The sequence below is a fragment of the Manacus vitellinus genome, unplaced genomic scaffold, assembly GCF_001715985.3.
Source record: "Manacus vitellinus isolate BGI_N305 unplaced genomic scaffold, ASM171598v3 scaffold_8_pilon, whole genome shotgun sequence".
Classification (NCBI taxonomy): domain Eukaryota; kingdom Metazoa; phylum Chordata; class Aves; order Passeriformes; family Pipridae; genus Manacus; species Manacus vitellinus.
In genome coordinates, this window is record NW_021940864.1 from 2,261,615 (window position 1) to 2,282,837 (window position 21,223).

Below are 21,223 nucleotides of genomic sequence, written 5' to 3' on the forward strand. Positions count from 1 at the left end.
ACAGCACTGTTACAGATCAGTCTCATACCTTAACTATGCCGTTCAAAAGCTGAATTCTCACGTTGCACTTACCGAAGCCAAGAATCAGTGACATAATTAGACATTCATGTGACAATGCTGTTGCTATACTTAACAAGTGCCTTTTGTTTGTACCAGTCGAGAGAGAAAGATTAGACACATGGCACAGCAAAGCATCTCAGCAGCTTCATACCCTGGCTGTGTGAACGTGCAAGGCTGAGGAACAACCGTGCCTGTTAACCCGGCACTAATTCAGAACACCTCCCTTCCCCAGCAGTATTTTTCACACTAATAAGTCAAATGGAAGAAATTGAGAATATGAGAGGGGAAAGAGCTCTGAACTACTTGATCTAGAAAGCACAGGGATCTAAATAATAAATAGGCATGTAAAAACGCTTAGGTGAACTACAGCACTGTCAGCTGGGGTGACAAGCGCTGCTGTAAAATGCCATCCTTTGCTGCCCAGAGTGGATTGCTTACATCTCTGAAAGGCACCTGGAGGATATTAGGGCAAAGAGTGACATTTCTAACCAGCATCAGGTGAAAAGGAAAAGAAACAAGCACGCCTTTCCCACTCATTTCGGGATATGCTCATGCACTTTAAAAAAGAGGAAATCCAAGGTCTTCCTTGGCTCACTTCAGCAACAGATGATGAATACTCCCTATACAGGACAGAAATATATATGGTGGACTAACCAGGCAAAAGAAGAGCAAAGAGACAGTGAGCTCTCTCACAAGAGCCTTGGTGTCTGAGAACAAAGGGTCACATCTGAGGCATATGTAGGTATGAGCAGGGAGTGGAGAAGAGGAGCTGGAAGATATTGTGCTGGAAGGGACCAGCAGCAAGCACAACAGGCTCTCAGTTCTGCTGAACTGGAACCTGGGTGGGAACTGTTAAAGTGAAACATCAGCAATGTCATTTCTGATGGCATTTGTTTTCCCCCCTACATTACAGGCATTAACAGTATTACTGAATTTGAGGGGAGGGGACTGCAGAGTCGTCAGTGTGGCTTCCTTATCTTGACAACTATCCCTACCTTCATCCCTGGTCAAGGAGAAATCTGAAGAACATGACACCTTGGGATATGTTGTATTGCATCAACATAGAAAGGGGACTGACCTGCTGTTTCCAGCACAGGTTATAAAACATATACATTCCCTCCTTGTTTTCGAAGTCTTTCATTTCAAACTCATCATACTTTAAGGTCTATCCCATTGTACTCATGAGATTATTTTTTTTATTCTGTTTTGTCTTTCTTTGGCAGAAATAGAGCCCCTGAATTTATAGGTCACATGCATCCAACCAAAAAAAAAAGAAGTGGAAAAAACTCCATGAAGAGTTAATTTGCTCCATTAGTGTAATCAGAAAGTGAAATACTTCCATTCCTTACTTGCTATCACAGACATTTTGTTTTATCATCTGATGTTGGTACATAAGCACCACTTGTTAAAATGGCAAGTAATTAGAGGCATTAATGCAACTCAGGATTACTACCTGCAAAGAGTATTCTGCACTTTAATACTCCCAAAGAAAGAGGAGAGACATTTCTGCAGTGACTTCTTAGCAGTACTCTGTGTCACTGTTAAGGTGCTTTGGCTTCATTTGCAATTGCTCTCCTCAACAGAGCAGTATTTCCCAAATTCATGCTTCCCCAACAGAACAGCTGAGGAAGCACCTTATTACAAGGAATTCTTTCATGTGCACAAGAGCTGCCCTATGTGACCCCAGGAACATTAATGGCTTCCCTCTAATGCCAGAGAAATGCTGAGCAGGTTCCCTGAGACGCAGAAATTAAACGATAACAGACACAAATCATTATTTCGGCACCTCCGGTGTAGCTAATTGGAACAGTTAGCATCAGGCTGGCAATCTCCATACCTGTCACAGGACACACCAGCAAAATCATTAAGAGGAGGGGGATTCCTTGTATTCTCTAACGAGCCCTAAGAATCCCAGATCTAGCAGCCTTGCAGCAGCCAGCCAGCCAAGGAAGCTTCCTTGCCACTCACATACAACCACAAACCTCCATCTGGATGCACGGTGACTATCATCTGTGGGCCAGGCACCTGATTCATCTCTATAAAGCCTTGGCTTTGCTGCCTAACCAAAGCTGCTAGTTTGTGTCCAAAACTAAAAGCAATCTTCTCCCCTCTGAGCCTACCACGCTATCAAAACCAGGGAGCTGAGTGTCTGCTGTGCTTGCTCACAGACCCACTCTGTCAGTGGCCTTTCACTGTCCTTTTTGAAAGAGCTTTAACAACACTCCTATACAACACATGCTCACTTTCTGTTAGATTCAACTTTTGTGGCCACATCCCACGAGTTTTATACATTAAAATTTGCTACCCTTGGTTCTCAGTTCTTGGTCTCCAGTAAAACTAGTACAGAGATGTGCAGCTTTCGGATTTGTTTTCTACTGAACTATTCATTCTTTAAGTAGGTCATTTTTGGGAGTGATACATGTGCTGAATACTTTGCTGCCAGAACAAGATGGCCCCAATTACACCTTGAAATTCAGCTCATGGATTTAAAATTAATACACAGGTGGCTAATATAATACGCATACGCTGTATTACATCTGGGTTTTTTGTCATCTAGGAGACCCTTCACAGCAGGTCTGCAGACAACATCAGCTGGGCTGCAGTACATGCTTGTGACTAAAGCCAGGGGAGCAGAGTGAAGCAAGAAGAAATGTTTACCTTTGAGAGCTCGGCCATGGTTCTGCTGAAGGACTGAAGTTAGGTAGTGAGGGGACGACGACCTACTGAAAAGAAATTCAACAGCTCAAAGCCAAGCCCTAATTTAGGCAAATGATTTGTACAAAGTGTAGCAGACACCATACTATGGTCACAGAAGGGTAAAAATAAAACCAACCCTATTGCCAGAGGTGGGCAAGCAATTCCTATTGCCCTCAGTAAATGGCTTGACACTTGGTTGATAGTTTGTGTAGCACTATTTAAGCCATCATCAGCATTTGGAAAACACCTCCAAACACACACAACTAAGCAAAAATCTTGTTGGCAAGAGATACTGACTTCTACAGATTTTATGTAGTTGCCTAAAGGCTGGATTTTAAACAAAACCATGTATTTTTTAGTATGTAAAACCTACGTGTGAAGTAAACTTCAGCTTACACAGGGATGCTCAGAGCCCAGGAGCAACACAAGAGGTAAGGGGGAGTTGTGTCTGCCTGCTCCTCCAAACAGCAGAGGGCAATTAACAAAAATGAAAGGTAATGTGCAAAAAGCTGGGGAAGAACAAAAAAAAAAAACCAAATCAAGATACCTGATGATTTTAAAGTTATCTGAAGCTTGGCTGTTTTGGTGATGCTATCTGGGGTTTTTTCATAATCAGACCAGCTTTGCACCTGGCAAAGCACCATTAAATCCCCTACAGAATAAAGGGCAAGCTAAAGCTTTTGCATGTTTGGTTGTTTGTTTTTTTTTTTTTGTTATGCACCCAGTCCTAATTATTCAGTTCACTATAAATATACTAGCAAGCAGTTAGAAATAAATACAACAAAAATAGTACACACTATTAAAATTGCATGAAACGTAGCAATGTGCATCTTTTATAGTGTTGCTGGAAGAATTTGAAGGGTGATGAGCAGAATTTTCAAGCTCATCCTGTAACAGAAGCCTCACAGGACTAATGGGGTGATTTTCATCCTTAAGGTGTGCTTACCTTTTATATTTATCATATTTAGGCAACTCTGTTTTCCAAAATAAGGTACAGCCACAAAACCCCCCAAAATCACAAAGTTGCTAAATGTTTAACATTGTAATTATTTGTCTAGATCATGCATTAAAACTCAAATAATTACTTCAGCTTTAAAAATACCTTTTTTAAACTAAAATATTCAACTCTTCAAATTGCAGTTTGAAGAAAATGCTTTTCACTGGTGACTGGCTGCTACTGAGGCTGCACACATCTCAGCCACCCTGAGATCAGCTCCCCTGCACAGATGTTAACAAGGGTGCCCATTTAATAGCCTCACTGCTCCAACTTGCCATCACATTATCCAAACTCAGCTGGCCAAACTCAGCTCCAAAGGCTGCTACAGTGTAAGAGGAAAAAAAAAATCAAAGCAAGGTGGCTTGAAATGCACCATCTGGGCTACATAAGGAGCTCTTGCTGCACCACAGCCTGCCTGGCACTGGTAAGCAAAGCTACTGAAAAGGAGAGTAATATCTGAGCACCTCCCAGTGTCGTAACCAAGGGGAAAAAGTTCCAGCTCAGCTGAATGGGAAAAAGTGGAAAACTAGAGTTCACTGTCTGGTATGTTTTCTTGTAGCAGCAATGGAGCACAAAGGGAACTGCAAAAATGAGGTGAAAAAAAAAAAAATTAAAAATAAAAGGAAAGCAATGGTCCAACCCCAACAGGCTGGCTCTGCAGCCCACAGGTCCATTGTACAGAGATGCTTAACATCTTCATCCTTTTGTTCTAAACTCAGATCCTTCAAAAATCACATCCACATGGAGCTTCCCCAGAGCAAATTAATGCCCAGTATTGATTAAGACAAGCTATGCATAAGGTATCTGCAAGATGAGGGCTGTGGCCATCCCCAGAGCCCAGGGCTGTAACACACGTAGTACTAGAAACAAAATGCAGCCAGGGGCTCCGCACCAACTTGTTGAACAAGCTGTGCAGAAACAAAATGCATCAGGGATGCCAATCATCTATGATAATACGAATTTCAGTGTCACTAGACACAGATTACAGTTTTGGAAAGCTTCTGCTCAAAGTAACAGCTTAAATTTTATTTTAACATCCTGCTGAGTGACAGGCATACTCCCCACAAACACACTGTAAAATAATTATGAACACTAGCCTTCCCACAGAAAAATTCAGAGACTCTCACAGTCGAATTTTAGGATCACCCTGTAGATAAATTTGGACAGTACTTCCAGAGTCTCTCCAGCTGTACCTCTGGGCTTTCTCTCTCTCTTCAACAAGGCAGACCCTTGGGGGCCCTTCCCCAAAATTAGGCCAGAATTTAAATCAAATCCAAGAATCTTTAAACGTGGAAGGGGAAAAAAAATCTGGTTTTCTGTGCGTGATGGAAAGTCATATAAATGGTGTTTTTACTATTAAAGGAAAATAAACCAGCTTTCATTAGGAAGAAGTCTGGTATCTTAAAATGCCGTTTCTTATTTTCTTGTACTCATAAATACAAGCACTGCAAAACCCTTCCTGTATTGAAGACAGTGGGAATTTTGCCATGTGGCTTCACTAGAACCTGGATTTCCTTGTAATTGTGATTGTTGGCAAGTGTGACTAGTCCTTCAGTGAAGGAAAAAAAAAAAAGTTACCAAAAACAACAGCTTCAAATTAAAGTCATGATCTTCTAAGTACTTCAGCATTCAGATAAAATCTCTCCTTCCCTACACCTGATTTCAGTATGTTGTATTTAGACAAGCTAAGTAAACCACACTTCAACATAACTTCAGCTGGACTAATCTTGAAGACCTTGGAGATACTAAAAGCTTAACTGAATTCCCTACCCTAGGCTGAGCCTGTCTGGATCCTCTGTGCCTCAGCTGGAGAAACAACATCCAGAGGTCACTCTCTATCTCCATTATTCTCTACATTTTAATGTCTGATTGTGTTAACACAGACATGGTATTAAAGCTTTCAAGGACTAAACTTTCACTTGAGTTGTACCAAAAAACCAGAAGAAGTCTATGCCCTTACATAGAAACATTAAAGCCTGTAAAAGCATTATCCTCTAGAGCCCGATTACAGTCATTTCGATAATCTTTATTCCCATAAAACCAAGCAATACCACCAGTCATCTCATACTTTCCAAGTTGACTATTTCTTAATACTTAAATGCTTTGCGGTTATTTTAGTATTGCTCCCATTCCAGTAGAAAGCTGGAAAACAGGATACTTCTGCCTGGCTTGTTCCAACCCAAGATGGCCCTGGGTTGGAGAGAGACCAGAGATAACTGGTTATATCCTGTAGGTTACAAGCCCAACTGGAAAAGCCCCTGCCACACAAAAATCTTCAGCCAGACAGCTAAGGCTTGCATGGGGTTGCCAGCTCCCAGAGTCAATGTCCTGTTGGACCCTGAGAAAGGCCTGCTCAATGTTACCAGTCCAGTAATCCCAGTTCCTCCTGTTTGTTAAGGAAATTCCTTGCAGTAAGATTAAGGCATAGGTCAATGTAGAGAGACCTTAATTATCTCTTATCTTACCCAAATTCTTTGCTGAACTAGACAAACCGGCCACATGCCTACCTAAGAACTGAGCTCACCCAATGCATTCCTCTGCTTTGTGCTCCTCCTCTCTGTCCCACCTCTACAGGCTGACCCAGCTCCTCTTCCTCTACTGAGGATGCATGAGATTGACTTCAAATTCCCCCAGATCTATTGCCTGATCTTAAAATGTGCTGGTAAGGAAGCCCTGGTTTCAGAAGTCTTGCATGCTCCACCTCAGAGTATATTTATGTCAAAGACTGTTTTTTCCATCCCTGCTGCAAAATCCTTTTTAACAGCCTTGGAGAAAAACAACCCTCACAGACCAGCCTCTCTAAGCATTTCTGACTGTAGAAAAGTTGATTGTTTTTGACAACGGCATGGAGTATATACATTTTATAACCAGATAAGTGACTTACAGAAGAAGACACCCACCTCCTCCAAAGCCAGCAGCACCAGGCACACTTGATTCAGTCCTGGTGAACTGTGCTTGAAGGAGGATTTTGCTCCAGTTCCCGGGACTGCTTGCCCCCTGGAGAAACTGGGCTAACCAGTAAGCACCCAGCACACTCCTGACCTTCTTCTTTGAAACTCTCCCACAGTTAAGGAGACGACTTGGACACACACCTCAGATGTCTATCTGGGAAGCTCGAGCTCATTAAATCTCCCCACCTCATCTAGCTGGTCTCACCTAAGCCCCACTCAAATTCTTCTCTCGGGTGGCAAATGGTAACAACAGATCAACAACATCCATGTGGGCATTTCCTTTGCCAGGTGGAGAAACGTGACCACACGCCCTGCTCGGATGGGAAAATTCACCTACCTCGGTGGCGACGCCGGCGGAGTATAAAATGCAAGTGCTGAGGAAAAGGGCTGTTTCTTCAGTGCTTGGACAAGATTAGGTTTGTATTTTGGGTCAACACACCACAACGACCCTTTTCCATTCACCTGCAAGAAAGAAGCATGGAAAATCAGAAAACCTGGGGCCAGACTGTTACAGTCCTTTCTAATGTAATACTCCCAAGTTGCAGCACAGTGCAATGACTGTACACAGGCATACACCCCAGTACAGCTGATGTGCAACATCCACAGGCAGCTTCACCACCAGCATGGAAAGTGCATGCTCCCAAATTAAGAAAACAGTCCTTATACACCATGGAAGTACCCATTTTGCAGCTTGGGCTAGCATCTCCAAAGCCCCTTCTCCAAAGCCCCATTTCCATTCTCATTTGTCCCCCGAAAGCTGTAAACCTTATTTTAACACTTGGTAAACACAGCTGTGCATTTAAGGATCTGTCCAAGCACCAGCAAACTAATCAGCAGTCTTTTCATTAATAGGTTTCTAAGTAAAAAATCTAAGCACCCTTCCTTTTGCTTAAATATGGTCACATACTCATTTAACTTTACAGCATCCTGTAAAAGGATCCTGCCGGATGCGCAAAATCTTCCCACATTTGCAAAATCTGAAAACTTAATTAATGTATTTTTGATGCACCTAACAGTGTAAGCACCACTGTGCTAGTCATTCTTGATATTAAATTCGGTATGTTGAAACTTGAGCAAGGTTAAGCACCTCTTGCCCCTCCCAAAGGTTTCCTCAAAAATTTACTAAATAAAGAAAAAACAACCTGTTTTTTGGAGCCTGTTAGTTCTTCAAGACCTGAAGAAAATTAAATAGGAAAGCTAAAACCTGACAGATCAGCTAAAAACACTGCAGGTAGCAGCACCAGATTTTTTCGGGAGAACAGGTATTACAGAAATGATCATGTACCTGGCTGAAGGGTGGGGCAGCTCTACACCTGAACAGGAAGGAATTTTTAGAGGATCTGAGGGGGCTGATTCTCAGAGCAGAAACCCAAGCTTCGTGGAGCACCTCCTGTGAGCCCACAGACGACAGCTGGCCTCCTCCTGCCACAACCACAGGGGGCAATAATACCCTTGTAGGGATGGATGCTCCATGACTTACTCAAGACTGAAAAGGATTCATGAAGCGTGTAAGTCTGCGGTTCTATTTAAGTAATGTTTTTTTTTCTGGAGAAGAGGAAAAACCTTGCTATCAACAGAGAAGAGAGCCCCAGCTGAGAAAGAGATGCAGCTCCACAATTTTAGTTGAAGTCACTGCCTTTCACAAAGATCTGAGCTGCCCCATCCCTCTGAGTTATTTGTTTTTTAACCTGAATCTTTCTTACACTCATATTTTCATACTAAAACTGAGCACAGCCTGTAAGATACTTATCAAGAAGTTTACCTTTAATTATTAAACAGCCATGGTGGCTGGGAGGATGATGTAGCCACCCTAAGTACTAACAGGGAGTATCCTCCCAACTGGCTGAATCCATCATCTCCATGACACTTAAAACCCTGATCCCTTTCCTGCTACCAGACCCCTTTCCCCAGCATCCCAACCCCTATCCAACTGACTTTTTTTTTCCCCCCTCTCTTTGGTAGCTTTGAGGCCCTCAGAGAACAGCAGGAACTCCCCTGACCAGCAAACCACTGCTCCACAGGGTTTTATCTGCTACTTTAGGTGAGCACTTTCGCTTCATGCCTAATTCAGTTCAGCTGCTGGGGATTAGTTTCCCTCTTTCATCTTCCCAGCCAGGTATTCCCACCAGCTTGCTGCTGTGACAACTTAAAACAAGGATTTTGGGTGGGTATTGCAAGCTGAACCAGGCACATCCTGAAGCCATACAGATACTGACCCAATGTAAGAGGCAGTAAAACAGTGACTTCTTCTGTGGGTTATGTTTAATGTGAAGCCACACTTCCACCCACCATTACAGATACTAAAAGCAGACACTGAGCAAAAGAGGGGATGCCCATGGGGCTGCTCCTGTGCAGTGCTTCGCCTGCACCCTCTGCCCAGCAAAGACACAGCAGAAGTCCAGCCCAGGTCTGAAGTTAAGTTTAATGTTTTAGGGGAAAGTCAGTCACAACTGGAGCTGGCAGTTTCAGAGAACTAATACATCCAGCTTTAAAACAAGACAAAACAGACTGTGCTATTTCTCCTAGCAAAGACTAATCCTAGGATGCTCTAAAATGCTAAACTGCCTTTGGAGGTTACCATTTCACATCAACAGCCAGGCAAGTGTTGATGTGCTAGCTGAAATGTAGGTGTAACTTTCATTTAAGATCTAGAGATACACCCCTCCAGAGCCAGTGCAGAGAGGCCACCAGGCTCTTCTTAATCTGCATCTCAGGACATGTGGAGCAGTCATACGCTTCTGAGATTATTTTTTGGCCTATCATCTTTTTTGCATCTTTCTAATGTCTCTAATTTGACTTGCGGGACTTCATCTAGGCAAAAACAAGGGAAGGAAAGTAATCCCTATGTTTTGAAGCACTGGAGCTATTTTGTAAAGACAGTAAGTTTCCAGCCCCCAGCATTTTGGGACTGGATTATAGAAAAACGCTTTGGAAACAAGATGCCTCTCATGATCCAGCCTTATCCTTTATCACCACCCCACCACTAGTCCAGTAAGTAAAGATCAAGGAGCAACCACAGCAGAGCAACCCAGCTGGTGCTGCTGGCTCAGGCCCCCTGTAGAGGCAGACACATGTCCATGTCCTGCAGAGAGCCCTCCATAAGCTTCAGCCCTGAGCAGCATCCCCAGCTCCACTGGGTATGGACAGTGCTCACCAGCTGCTTCCACTCGAGCAAGGTGAATCACTGGAAAATACTGTCTGTGTGCACAAAGGTATATCATATATTCACCAAGAGTTTTATCAGGTAATAGGCATCTCTCTCCTATCTCTACAGCCTTATGGATGGGACCTGCCCTGCTCCTTGCCCAAATATTTGAAGAGCTACACAGACTGCATACCACCATTACTTGCCAAAGAAGAAGCAAAAAAAAGACAAACACTAAAAGAAAAAAACCCTAAACCACATATTTACCTAGAAGACAGAGAGCTTTGTTGAAGGTATTCAAGCCCTGCACCCCATTCTACAGAGGAGCCAGTGGCAGGGCCACCCACATCCATGCAAGCAGTGGCCTGCCAAATTGATGCCTGATGTGAATGCCATTCCTGCCTCCTTACATCTTTTCTTCCCAGTGGTATCGATTAATGCATAGTTGCCACAGTTGTAAAACCAAGTCTAGAAAAGAGCAGGGAGGCTCTTCAGGGCTTCCAGCTCCAAAGTGCTTTTCACTTCGGTTTCTCCTGTGCTGTATAGCAGATGCTGCTCCCTCAAAAAAAGCAATTTCCCACAGTAGGCACCTCTCTTCCCAACCCCAGGGAAGCACGACAGTGCTTAAGATGCAAAGAGCATTAGGTGTATCTTCTGAAGATCACTAGCCCACAGTTGTACCTCCACATCTTCGGGGCACCAGGGCCACAGCAGGTACATTGGAAGGCAAGCAGGAGTCCCTAAGACTGGCTCCAGTATGATCCCCTTGCTGTTCATCAGCCCCACCTCCCAGCCACCATTACGAGAGACCCACTGGAAATCTCCTGTGCCTGAATACTGCAGACAGGTGCTCAACCCCAGCTCCAACAAGAAAGGGCATTTCAGCTTGTAAGTCTGTTACCTGGGGTAAATCTTGACAAACCACTCAGATACAGCAGCGTCGTGCGATGTGCATTCAGAACAGCTAATGTGTGTTTTAGCAGAGATGTGACATACATACAACCCTGTTTCCATGGCATGAGAAGTTCCTCCTCTAGACTGCAGTGCTGGCTCATAAGGCATCTCAAACCAGTTACTTTCCCTTCAGCACCCTTCAAATCATCAAAAGAAAACCATAACATACAATTTTTTCCAGCCGTCCAAGCAAGGACAGCCTTCCCAGCAGGGAAGCTCCAGCAGGGTCTTGTGGACAATGTCCAGAGCCATCAGGGCACAGTAAGCATGCTACTGCAGCAACTCTTCACAAATGAATTCAGTTTAAGTGTCCTGAAACTGCCCTGCAGCGCCAGCTCAGTGGGGTAAGTGGGGAAAAATCAGGAGATTCATTTCCATGTGCACTCCCAATCCAAACCAAAATATCAGCATTACAGCAAAGATGAGGACAGACTTTTCCTACTTTTGCTGCCAGACCTCCAAGAGATGATTTCATAGCTGACAGCCAGCAGCAATAGCCAGGGAGCTGTTAGACAGCAGCCTGCCCAGAGATGTGAGGGTCACAGACCATCCCCTCTTGTCAGACATTTACACTCTTCCAACACAAGAGCCCAGATTCATTTGAAAGGCTTAAAACCCTTCTTACCCTGACATTACAAAAAAACCCATGCTCATCCAATACAGCATGCCATGGATCTCTCTGCTTCCACAGGCACTGGGGCTAAAAGAAAACTGACTGTGTGCTCCCTTCGAGATATAAAATGCCATTAACAAAGGAAAAAATGGAAAAAATACAAAATTATGTTGCCCTCTCAGGGAAGCACCTAGAGGCATGGCTAGCACAAAGTTACCAACAACCAGTAAAATAAGTTTGTAAGCCACTGCTGCTTGCACCAGAGGAGCTCATACAAGGGGTCTGCAGCATTTCCATCATCTATCAGATCAACTAGCATGCAGTCTGTGCATGATGCTCTGTGCCACAGACTTATTTTGCAGGAAGAATTTGGAGCAGTACCCTCATCTGGTCCTTTTCTAAGCAGGGTAGAAGAAGGTTAAGATTTAACTACTGTTTGCTGGAAATGGGGAAGCTTCAGCAAAGCTTCAGGAGGGGCTTTTTTGGGGTTTTTTTTGTAAATGCAGTTTCTGTTCTTTAGAATTAGAGAGCTGTGCGGTCTCTGGAGCCCTGGGAAAACACTGACAGAGCACATCAGCATCACCCTGCTGGTAGCAGTGGTAGCTGTTCTGCATTTTGCTCTTCCTACTGAAGATGTCACATCGAGCAGCAAGCCATCTTCTGAGCCCAGCAATACTAGTGGAGATGCCAGGGCAAGCAGGGGACCACGCCAGGCTCAAGCTCCTGCCACCCAAATGTCAAGACAAGAGGTTTGACTGGTAACTCCTAACCCAGCTAGAAACAGCTGAGCATTAAAGGGCAGATCCACAGACAGCAGGAACTCATATACCAATTTAGGTTTCCCATTCCTGCCCTAATTCTTCTGAAACTCATGTCACCGTTCCTGGACAGAGCCACACAGTCCTTTAAGGGCACCTCTGTCACCTGCAGCAGCGTGTGGTCCCTGTTCAGATCCAGTCCTCCTCAAAGGCACAGCTGGCAGCATCCCAGTTACTCCATTGCAGCACCTGGAGTCACATTAAGAGCCTGTCCTAACTCTCGGCAGGACTTGACAATGGGGGAGTTACTGGACTTGTCACATTGCAATAAAAAGTCACTTTTTCAGGGCAAAGCTGCTGCTTGGGCAAACAGTGGCTATCAGTTAAATGTAAAAGCAGGAATACTGAGAAGCAGTGGTATTCAGTCCTATCAGTAGAAAGCAGTCCTCCCCGATGCCCACTCAGCTCCAGGACCACTATTTACAGCAAGAGGTTGTCAAGCACGCCAGGCATCACAGACATTTTTGATAATGAGACTGTTACCACTGAGGCTGACCTCCAAACACAGGGCTCCAGGATTTGTTTGTTGACTTCCAGTATGTGGTTTGTTAGTTTATTTAAGTCAGAGCCAGCTCTTTGAAGAACAGGATGAGAAATGAGAGAGGGAGGAAGAAAGTCATTAGTAAAATCATAGAAGTCAAAAGAAAGAACTTGTACAAACAAGAGTATCCTTGACTTCAAGAACTGCGTCTGCACAATGCAGAGTCACACACTGTTATGCTATGACAGGGGTTAAAGCATTGCAGTACATTAAATGCAGGAATTAAGATGGTTATTGGAAAGCTAGAGCTGAGTGTAACAGGAGATCACAAGTGAAGGAGTCGGTTTAATATTAAAGAAAGCTGTTTGGACTGAGAAACACTTAGCCACGTACACACAGTGTGCCCCCAAGAGGACCTTGCAGAGGACCACATCTGCACCCAGAGGGGCAACACCCACGCTAACTAAGCGGGGAACCTGGTTGGCATCCCACAATCTCTTCTGCTTGTCAGTGCAATCGTAGCCATGGCTGTGTTGGAAAAGAGGGGAAGGAGGAACATACCCCAGAGTTCCAGCACTGGAGAATAGAGAGAGCACTGGTTTAAGAAGCTTTATCAAGAAGACAGCCTAAGAGAGATATCCGAAATTTCATCTGGCTATTGCAGGCAACCGAAATTGTATGTGGAAACGAGGTCCTTTACAATTGCATGTTTGCCAGATTTAAAAATGATGCACCACAGCAAGATCTACCCAGGTCAGCAATAAATAACAAATGACTTTTGTCATCCTGTGATTTGTCAGAAGCAGCATTTCCAAACCATCTCCAGCTGCAAATAAAGTGTTAGAGGGCATAAAGAGGGGAAAAAACGCCAAACAAAACATCCTTGAGAACAACAGAATCTTTTTTTATTTCCCCCTGAATTTCAAACTTGCTCCACCTCCCTCCTGCCAGGTCTCACCTTGCCATGGCTTTTCTCCACCTTTCGGAAACACTTGTTCAAGGAGAGGTTGTGCCGCACCGAGTTCTTCCAGCCGGTGGGGGCTGTGGCGAAGTAGGGGAAGCGGTCCAGGATCCAGCTGTAGATTTCTTTGACTGGCAGGCTCTTGTTGGGGGACTGCTCGATTGCCATGTAAATGAGAAGGCTGAAAGAGTAAGGGGGTTTGGAAGTGGAGGATTTTTTTTCAGGGTTCTGGTAACAGGACGGTGAGAAGGATGGCACGCTGTCCCCCTCGATGTCGTATAAGGGGCTAACGATGGGAAGGCCCTCACTTCCGAGGCTGAAGTTTGTTAGAAGGTTTGTACTTTCGTGCAGCCAGTTCAAATTTGTGAGCTCATCGTCTGCTGCATCTCTGTCCACCACAGTGGCCTTTGGCTTGCCGGCGTCGCCTGCGTCAGGCAAGCTGCCCATCCCATGACAGTGCCGTAGTCCTGCAGCTTTTTCTGCTCCTGGCGTTTCAGCTTTCTTATCCGGAGTCATTCCAGTGACTGGACCCATTTAGCTTTATTGGTCTGCAACAAAGGAGATGGTCAGAAATCACTGCAAACCGCCAAAATCACATTCAGCCCACCAAACCCAAACACAGGGCTGCACCACCTCTATGCCGTGCAGGAATGCTGTAGTCACTGATGAGAGCCAGGGTCCAGCAGGAGCCTCCCAGTAAGCTCATGAGCATCTGCTAGCTCCCCTCCATTTGTAATCAGAGATTATGGTAATCACTTGGAAACTGCTGTATCTATCTTGAAACACCAATTTAGACACAGAAATAATAGTTATTCTCATGTCAACATCTGAATCTGGAAAAGACCTTAACAGGTAGGATCTAATCCATGTAGGTCTGACATTAAGTCCTTAGTTATACTCACTATATTTGTAAATTGACCCTGTTTAGAAGTGTTTGCCTTTGGTGCCCAAAGAGTGAAAAAAGTTGCAAAACTTACAACAGCATAAAGTGCATTTGTGGGTTCAGCACAAACGAAGTCTCTACAACTCCCTACCAGTCACAGTCACTCCCAAGTGCTGTCACATATTTCTACCAGGGAAAGATCTGGCCAGTCTATCAGTTCATCAGCTGTGAGTCCCACAGAGCTGCCTGGGTCCAAAAGATCTTTTTCCCTCCTGCAAGAGCTTGCTGCCCTAATCTGAGCTCTCCTGCAGAGCAGAGGGTGGTGGGACCAGCTCTTAACAGGAAAGGATCATCTCTGGGGTGGCAGCTCAGACCTGGTGCAGGAACAATGGCTGACCACTTCGACTAAAAAAAACCCCCACACTAAATACCTAACCATAAAATTATTATCTACAAAAACCTCCAACCCAGAATGCATGGGCTAACATGCTTTAGAGGCATTACACTAACAAAAACCACCTTGCTTGTAGGATTTTAAATGGGATCCTCTAGCAAACTATGTTATGGGAAGAGCTGCTTTTTTCCTGCTGATGTGACCATGTCAGAGCTTCACTGCACCCACAGCTTTGGCCAACACAGCTATACCAGAAGTACAGACCAACAAAACCACTGTACAGATGTGGGCTGTGTACACACACACACACACTACAGACGTAAGACACGCCAACTATGGATGCTGTTTACCAGCAAATCTGAGGTTCACATTAACTGAAAAAAAAAAACCAAACAAAAATCAAACATACAAAAACCCAAACCCCAACCAAGTTCCTCGTCCCAGTACGTGCTATCATTCTGGTCTCATGCTCTGGCCCCCAGTGCAAGAGCAAAATTGCAAGACAAGGAGTTTCCATATCAGGCTTCACCAGACAGCTCTGTGCAGTTCCTGGATGCTTTCTTACAACAGTATTCAGTTAACATGTGGCTCCAAGCACTTGCATCTTCTCCTACAAAGCGGAGGCATGGAGTCGGCCAGCCTGTGTACAGCTCTTGGCTGTCCCACCTACAAAACCAGAGCCAACCAGTTCCAACCTCACTGTGTCCATGGGAGTACCCTGTCCAGCCTGCCTGCAGACATATTTGCCCAGCCTCCTTACTCTGGAGAAGGGGAGTGATGTGTAATGGAGGAGTGACATGGTGACCTAAAAAGGCAACAGGATACATCCATTCTATGCTCCTCAACAGGGGTCAGAGTCCTGCCAGTCCCTTCCTGGTGCCAGGCAGTCCTGGGGTACAGAATTTGTGCCTCCCCCAGAGAACACACCAGGTTTCCCACCAGCAATTTTTGCTCCTCTCTTCATATGTTCATATGCTCTTGCACCAGCAACTGCAAAGCTGTTTTGACAGTAGCACCTACACCTATGCTTACCAGCAGTAGTGCTGGAAACCATTCCCAAACCTTCTGTTTTCTATTTCTTATTTCTATTCAATGCAGGGATGGGCATGATCAACTACCAGCTCAGTTATAAAAATAAATAAATAAAGTGAGCTGCTCAAATAGCTGGTCGAAAATAGCTTTGCTCTCCCTACAATTTACTTCTCCCCCAAGCCATCAGAGCAGATTTATACTGGCAGTCAGCGATGGCTGGCTTTTACCACAGCCATATATACATACGCTCATGTCACTTCTTCAGTGCTTTCTTAAATTAAAAAACAAACAAACAAACCAACAGCTAGTGAAAAAATTCAGTGAAACAAACCCCAACTCTGCTGCAACCCGAGCTGCACCGCTCTCCTTATGAAGATTAACTTTACCTCCTTGTTCAGCACCTCTTTAGCCAGCTACATACTAAGCTTACACCTCGCAGCCGTGTGTCGGTAATTTTAGCTCTCGGTTCACGTTACCTGAAATATCCCTTTGCGAATCTTCCGTCAGCACAGCCCATCAGGAACACGCACATGCACACACACACATGCGAGTCTGAGGTCACTCTATTTATTTCTTAGGTGAAAGGGGGTAGTAAAGTCTGTTTTCAACTCAAATGTGGCCTGGGCACACTCAAAATTATAGAGGGAAAAATATTAACTTATTAAATTGGCATTGCATATCAGGCAGGATTTGTGGTAGCATGCAAACCAACAGTGCATTGACATTATCTTTTAGCAGAGAATCATCACAACAATTAACACTCTGCTTATAAAAAATATTATTTGCAGGCAATATACTTACAGGAACTGATTTAAGTTAGTGCCATGTTTCTCTTAGTAGATGTGTTACAAAAATCCACACGTCTCATTACCTTCTCAGTGCCTAGTTCACCACCCTGCACACCTTCTACCTGAACACATCAGAAGTCAAAATATTTTTTCTAGAAAGCTAAGAAGGCCATTATTAGATTATTATCATCTCATAAATAAGAAAAAAAATAAATTTAGTTCCATAACTGCTGCAGTTTTCAAAGAGTGTTCTCCAGCGGTCTGCATCAAGGATAACTGAAATATAGAGATAGCAGAGTATGCAACAGGGAAGCTATTTTAATGAAGAATTTAGCTCCATTGTGATGGCAGTAATAAGACTGGTGACACTGAGGACCATCAGCTGATCATTTTGACACTGCTTTTCTGGAGACACCATCACCTCAGCCTCAGAATATAGAATGCAGCCTCAGAATCTCTAATTCTGTCTTGTTTACTCTGGCCTGCTGCTGCATCAGTCTGAAGAAGAAACCAACACTGGCAGCCTTCCGACTGCAAAGGACTGCAAAGTCATCAAAAGCTGGCTCTTCCCCTAAGATCAACAACCACAACTCCAAGGGTTGCCCCACAGATGGGGTCATTAGCAGACATGGTAATGTCTGTCTCGTCTCTCAAGCACCTAAGGACCATCTGGACCACAGGACCTTCTCCCTTCTCAAGTAGCCAAGGGCCACACAGACCACAGGATCATCTGAGACAGCACTGCTTTCTGCCTGCAGCAGCCTGGTGGGGAAAGACACCAGTGCCTCTGGAGCATATCTGAAGGCACACAAGTGGTCAGTTTGTGTGCTCTCCAGAGCCCCTCTTCATTCACAGAGACCTTTAATGACATGGATATTCACAATTTTTCTCTCCATTTGGGCTCTGCCTGGCCATAAGCAGACGAGATTGTGAGCACAGAGCTTCCAAGATGTCATTCTCAAGATTACCACTTCCAATATTCAGGTTTTAATATTTTACATAAGGACCGTGGGATTCACCAAAGCCACCTTTGCTGTAAGCTGGCAAGGTTTTGTGGGCAGGCATGACCCAGTGGGAAAACCACAGTTAAGAGTAAGGAGAGCAGACTGTGAGAAGAGCACGGAAGAACCTCTCCAGTGCAGATGTTTTGATAAAATTGTACATGCTTGGACCATCAGGTTGTTTTCCTAATGTTTCTCACTGTTAACCAGCTCAAAGAGTCGAAGTAAACCAGGTTAGAGGTGGCCACCAGGACTTGCTCTCCACAGTGCTCCTGGACAAGCTGAATTAGCAGCACCAACATGAAAACAGGGAGGTTAAGAGTGCGCGTGCGCGTTGCCAGGTCACTCTGCGAAATTCATCTTCCACTCCTTTATTCCCTTACTGCCACCTTCCCTGCCTCTTCAGCTACTTCAGGAACAGCAAGAAAACCATTTCCAAATGACAGGCAACTGCTCAGCTGCTGAGATACGCTCCCCATCCCTCTACTGGAGCTCTCCTCAAGCCAATTCTTACCGAAGGGGGATGGCAAACAGTAACCATCTACCCAGCTTCTCCAGTTGCTGCGCTGAATAGCCAGACACTTGCTGCAATTCCCACAGGGATAGCCACAGAAGAGCCAGAAAGCAACCTCCAGCCACGCACACGCAAAAATAATACGCTTTAAGCACACCTATGAAAAAATATGGAAGAGTTTGTGCTCTGACCTGTGTGCTTTACCCCACCAATAAGTGACACAGCATGCTGCTGCTCATTGGTATTAACACTTGCAACTGAAAGCAGAGCATCACACATCCAAACCTACGGAACTCAAGCATCTACCTCCTGCAAGAAAAGAAATGCCAATCAAAACATCTATTCCGAGTATCGCAGTGGAGGTGCCCATTATTTTGCACAGCAATTACAGACAGAGGTAAGACATGACTCAGGGGTAAGAAGATTAAAAGGCTGCAAAGTCAGCTGAGGTTGCTCAAAGAAAAGTTAGGACGCATCAGAAAAGAGGTGAGAGAGACAACCTTCTTTCCAGCAGTCTGTGATTTCTGGCATCACTCAAGAGAACACATAAAAGCCAGGAGCAGACCTCCCTGCTAACATGTGCCAGTCCAGCACCCAAAGCCCAGTGAAGACCTGCTCCTCCAGGCCACTCACAACCTGAACAGCAGAGCCCAAGTCCAAAGGGGCTGATTAAGGCTGCAGATGTGTTCAGTCAGCAGTCTGTTTCAGAGAAGCAGGCACAGACTGGAGAAGACTCAGTGTCTCAATGTTGCAAGACGATAATATTTTTTGCAGTCTTCTCTCAAACTCACCAAAGAGCTAAATTTGGGAAAGGTTATGGGGACTGCAAGGTTCTCAGCCTAGCAGAGCACACCTGGAGTTAAACCAGGTTTGTGTGCCCCCACATACATCTCCAGCTACAACTTCATTTTGAAAGACCTTGAGGACCGATATGTTCTGACACAGGAGAGAATACTTTGTGTGAGCATTTTATGAAGACAAAGCTGCTTTAATGAAGGCCAACTGTTTAACAAAACTGAAAGTTCACTTGGGCATATCTTCAGGCAAGCAGGGAAGCATGCTTGTTTTGCAGCAGCCCCTCTCAAAGAAGCCCCACTCCTGCAGAGTCCAGGTCCAAAGGACAAAGCTGCAGCAGATACCACCATCACCAAAGGTGACCTTCTCCAAATCCAGCAGCACTGCAGGTGTAAGTGCACAGATGTCATTTTAGCACTGCAGCCACCATGCCTGGACTCACTGACCTGGCAAGAAAGAAGTCAGTCTTTTTGTTAAAAGATGCCACAGCCTTGTCTGTGCCAAGTCAGCGTGAGAACAGAGCTGCTGTTGCTGCTTGATCCTTCTTTACTCTACACTGGCATCAGATGAAAGGTGCCATTTGGCACCTGCACAACATCAGTGTCCCAGGTTAGGACAACCTTCTCCGCAACTAAATGCACCTATTTATTTCTGTATGACCAGCTGAGCAACTAGGTCACCTCAGCTAATAGTGGGAAGATCTGGAACCTGCCAACAGTGCAGTGATTTCCCTCCAGGTTTAAAAAAATACAAAAATAAATCTTACCCTGCACTGTCCACGTCTGAGGAGCAGAATATAATTTTAATCCAGGAAAAAAGATTTTTAGGCATATCACACCTTGGTTAATAACAGCAGCTGTGCACCCACCCTCTCTGCAACAAGCTCAGGGAGCACAGTCTTTGTTACAGAGCCAGGCATTTGTGAGCTTTACACACAACTTCTGTACTAACAAAAACAGGCTCTGTGAGGGTATTTAAAACGATCAGTAGGTGCTTTTGCATGCAAGCACCTATACCAACAGCAAACTCTTCTCTTGATTTTCACATTCCCTTGCATTTATGAGAAGGTATTGACACCAGGGCTTGTCCTGACTTAAACGCATCAATGTACATACTGTGTTATTGAAACAGCCCAAGAATTACACAAATAAATGACTGTCACTGCTCACCTACACAAGTTGGGCATAAACTTCCAAGTCGGCATGCACACAGAACAGGACCAGCTACTAATCTCTGCATATTGGAGGGAAGTGCAACAAAACAAAAAGATCCTGGCACAACTAATGAAAACCAATCACTAAAAAGCACCACATCTGCTTGACTGGGAACATTAAAAGCACAACACCAGACCATTTCCTCCCATTTTCCCCCCTATTAATTCAACCTTTCCCCCCCACTCATCTCTTTGTCTCAGGCTGCCCTGCTCCATACCCTGCACACCTCACACCCGTGCTCATCGGGCTGCAGGTCAGCTGAAATCCTCCCCCCCAGCCCTGAGAAAGGCCTATATTTGATTACAACACTATATGATGTCACGTATCCAAGACAACTAAAGGCATTACAGTCTCCTGAGGACAAAATCACCTCTGGGCCATAGATTTCAGCAAGCTGGGACCCACTGCCTGCAGAGGAGACGCGCAGGCAGCTGCACCCCGGGGTGACAAAGGGCACCCAGAGATGCTCCCTGGGGTAGCACCTCCGACAGGCAGGGCCCTTCCTGCTCCTCCTGGCTTGCAAAGCGGGGAAAAATTAGAAATAATTGTTTTAAAAAGCATTAAAAAAGCAGTTACTGGCTTCTCAAAACCAACCTGAAAACAAACCCAACCAACTAAAGGACCACACAAGCCATAAGCTCAGGGGTTTCATTTTAACCCTGGCATTGGTAGGCTCAAAGGGGAAGAGAGGTTTTCCAGGGATTTGCTGAAATACTTCTAAGCCTCTCTCATTTTAATGCTCTTTTAATGTCAGTGTTCTCCCGCACCCTGTGATATAATTAAGGGGAGAGGGGCGGGGGAAAGTAACTAAAACCAATTAAAAGGTCCAGTATTAGGAAAAGCTGAGAAATGCTGCAAAATTTAAAAAGGGGAGGGATTAAAACCTTATCATAGCCCAGGGAAGGGCAGGGAGCAAGAGAAAGAT

At 44.8% G+C, this 21,223-nt stretch overlaps 1 protein-coding gene across 3 annotated transcripts in view; it reads right to left on the reverse strand.

Moving 5' to 3' along the window:
* The window catches only part of FOXN2 (forkhead box N2), a 28,848-nt gene that overhangs the window by 3,546 nt on the left and 4,079 nt on the right, over window positions 1-21,223 (reverse strand). For 2 of the 3 annotated variants that reach the window (XM_018085253.1, XM_008934788.2), the window contains exons 2-4: window positions 13,675-14,225; window positions 7,043-7,167; window positions 2,719-2,783 (exon numbers count right to left, since the gene is read on the reverse strand). In XM_018085253.1, coding sequence (XP_017940742.1) covers window positions 2,719-2,783; window positions 7,043-7,167; window positions 13,675-14,211 — 727 coding nt within the window. In that variant the 5' untranslated portion in view covers window positions 14,212-14,225. The remainder of the gene's footprint in view (window positions 1-2,718; window positions 2,784-7,042; window positions 7,168-13,674; window positions 14,226-21,223) is intronic. The other variant, XM_008934789.2, reaches the window with a different exon arrangement.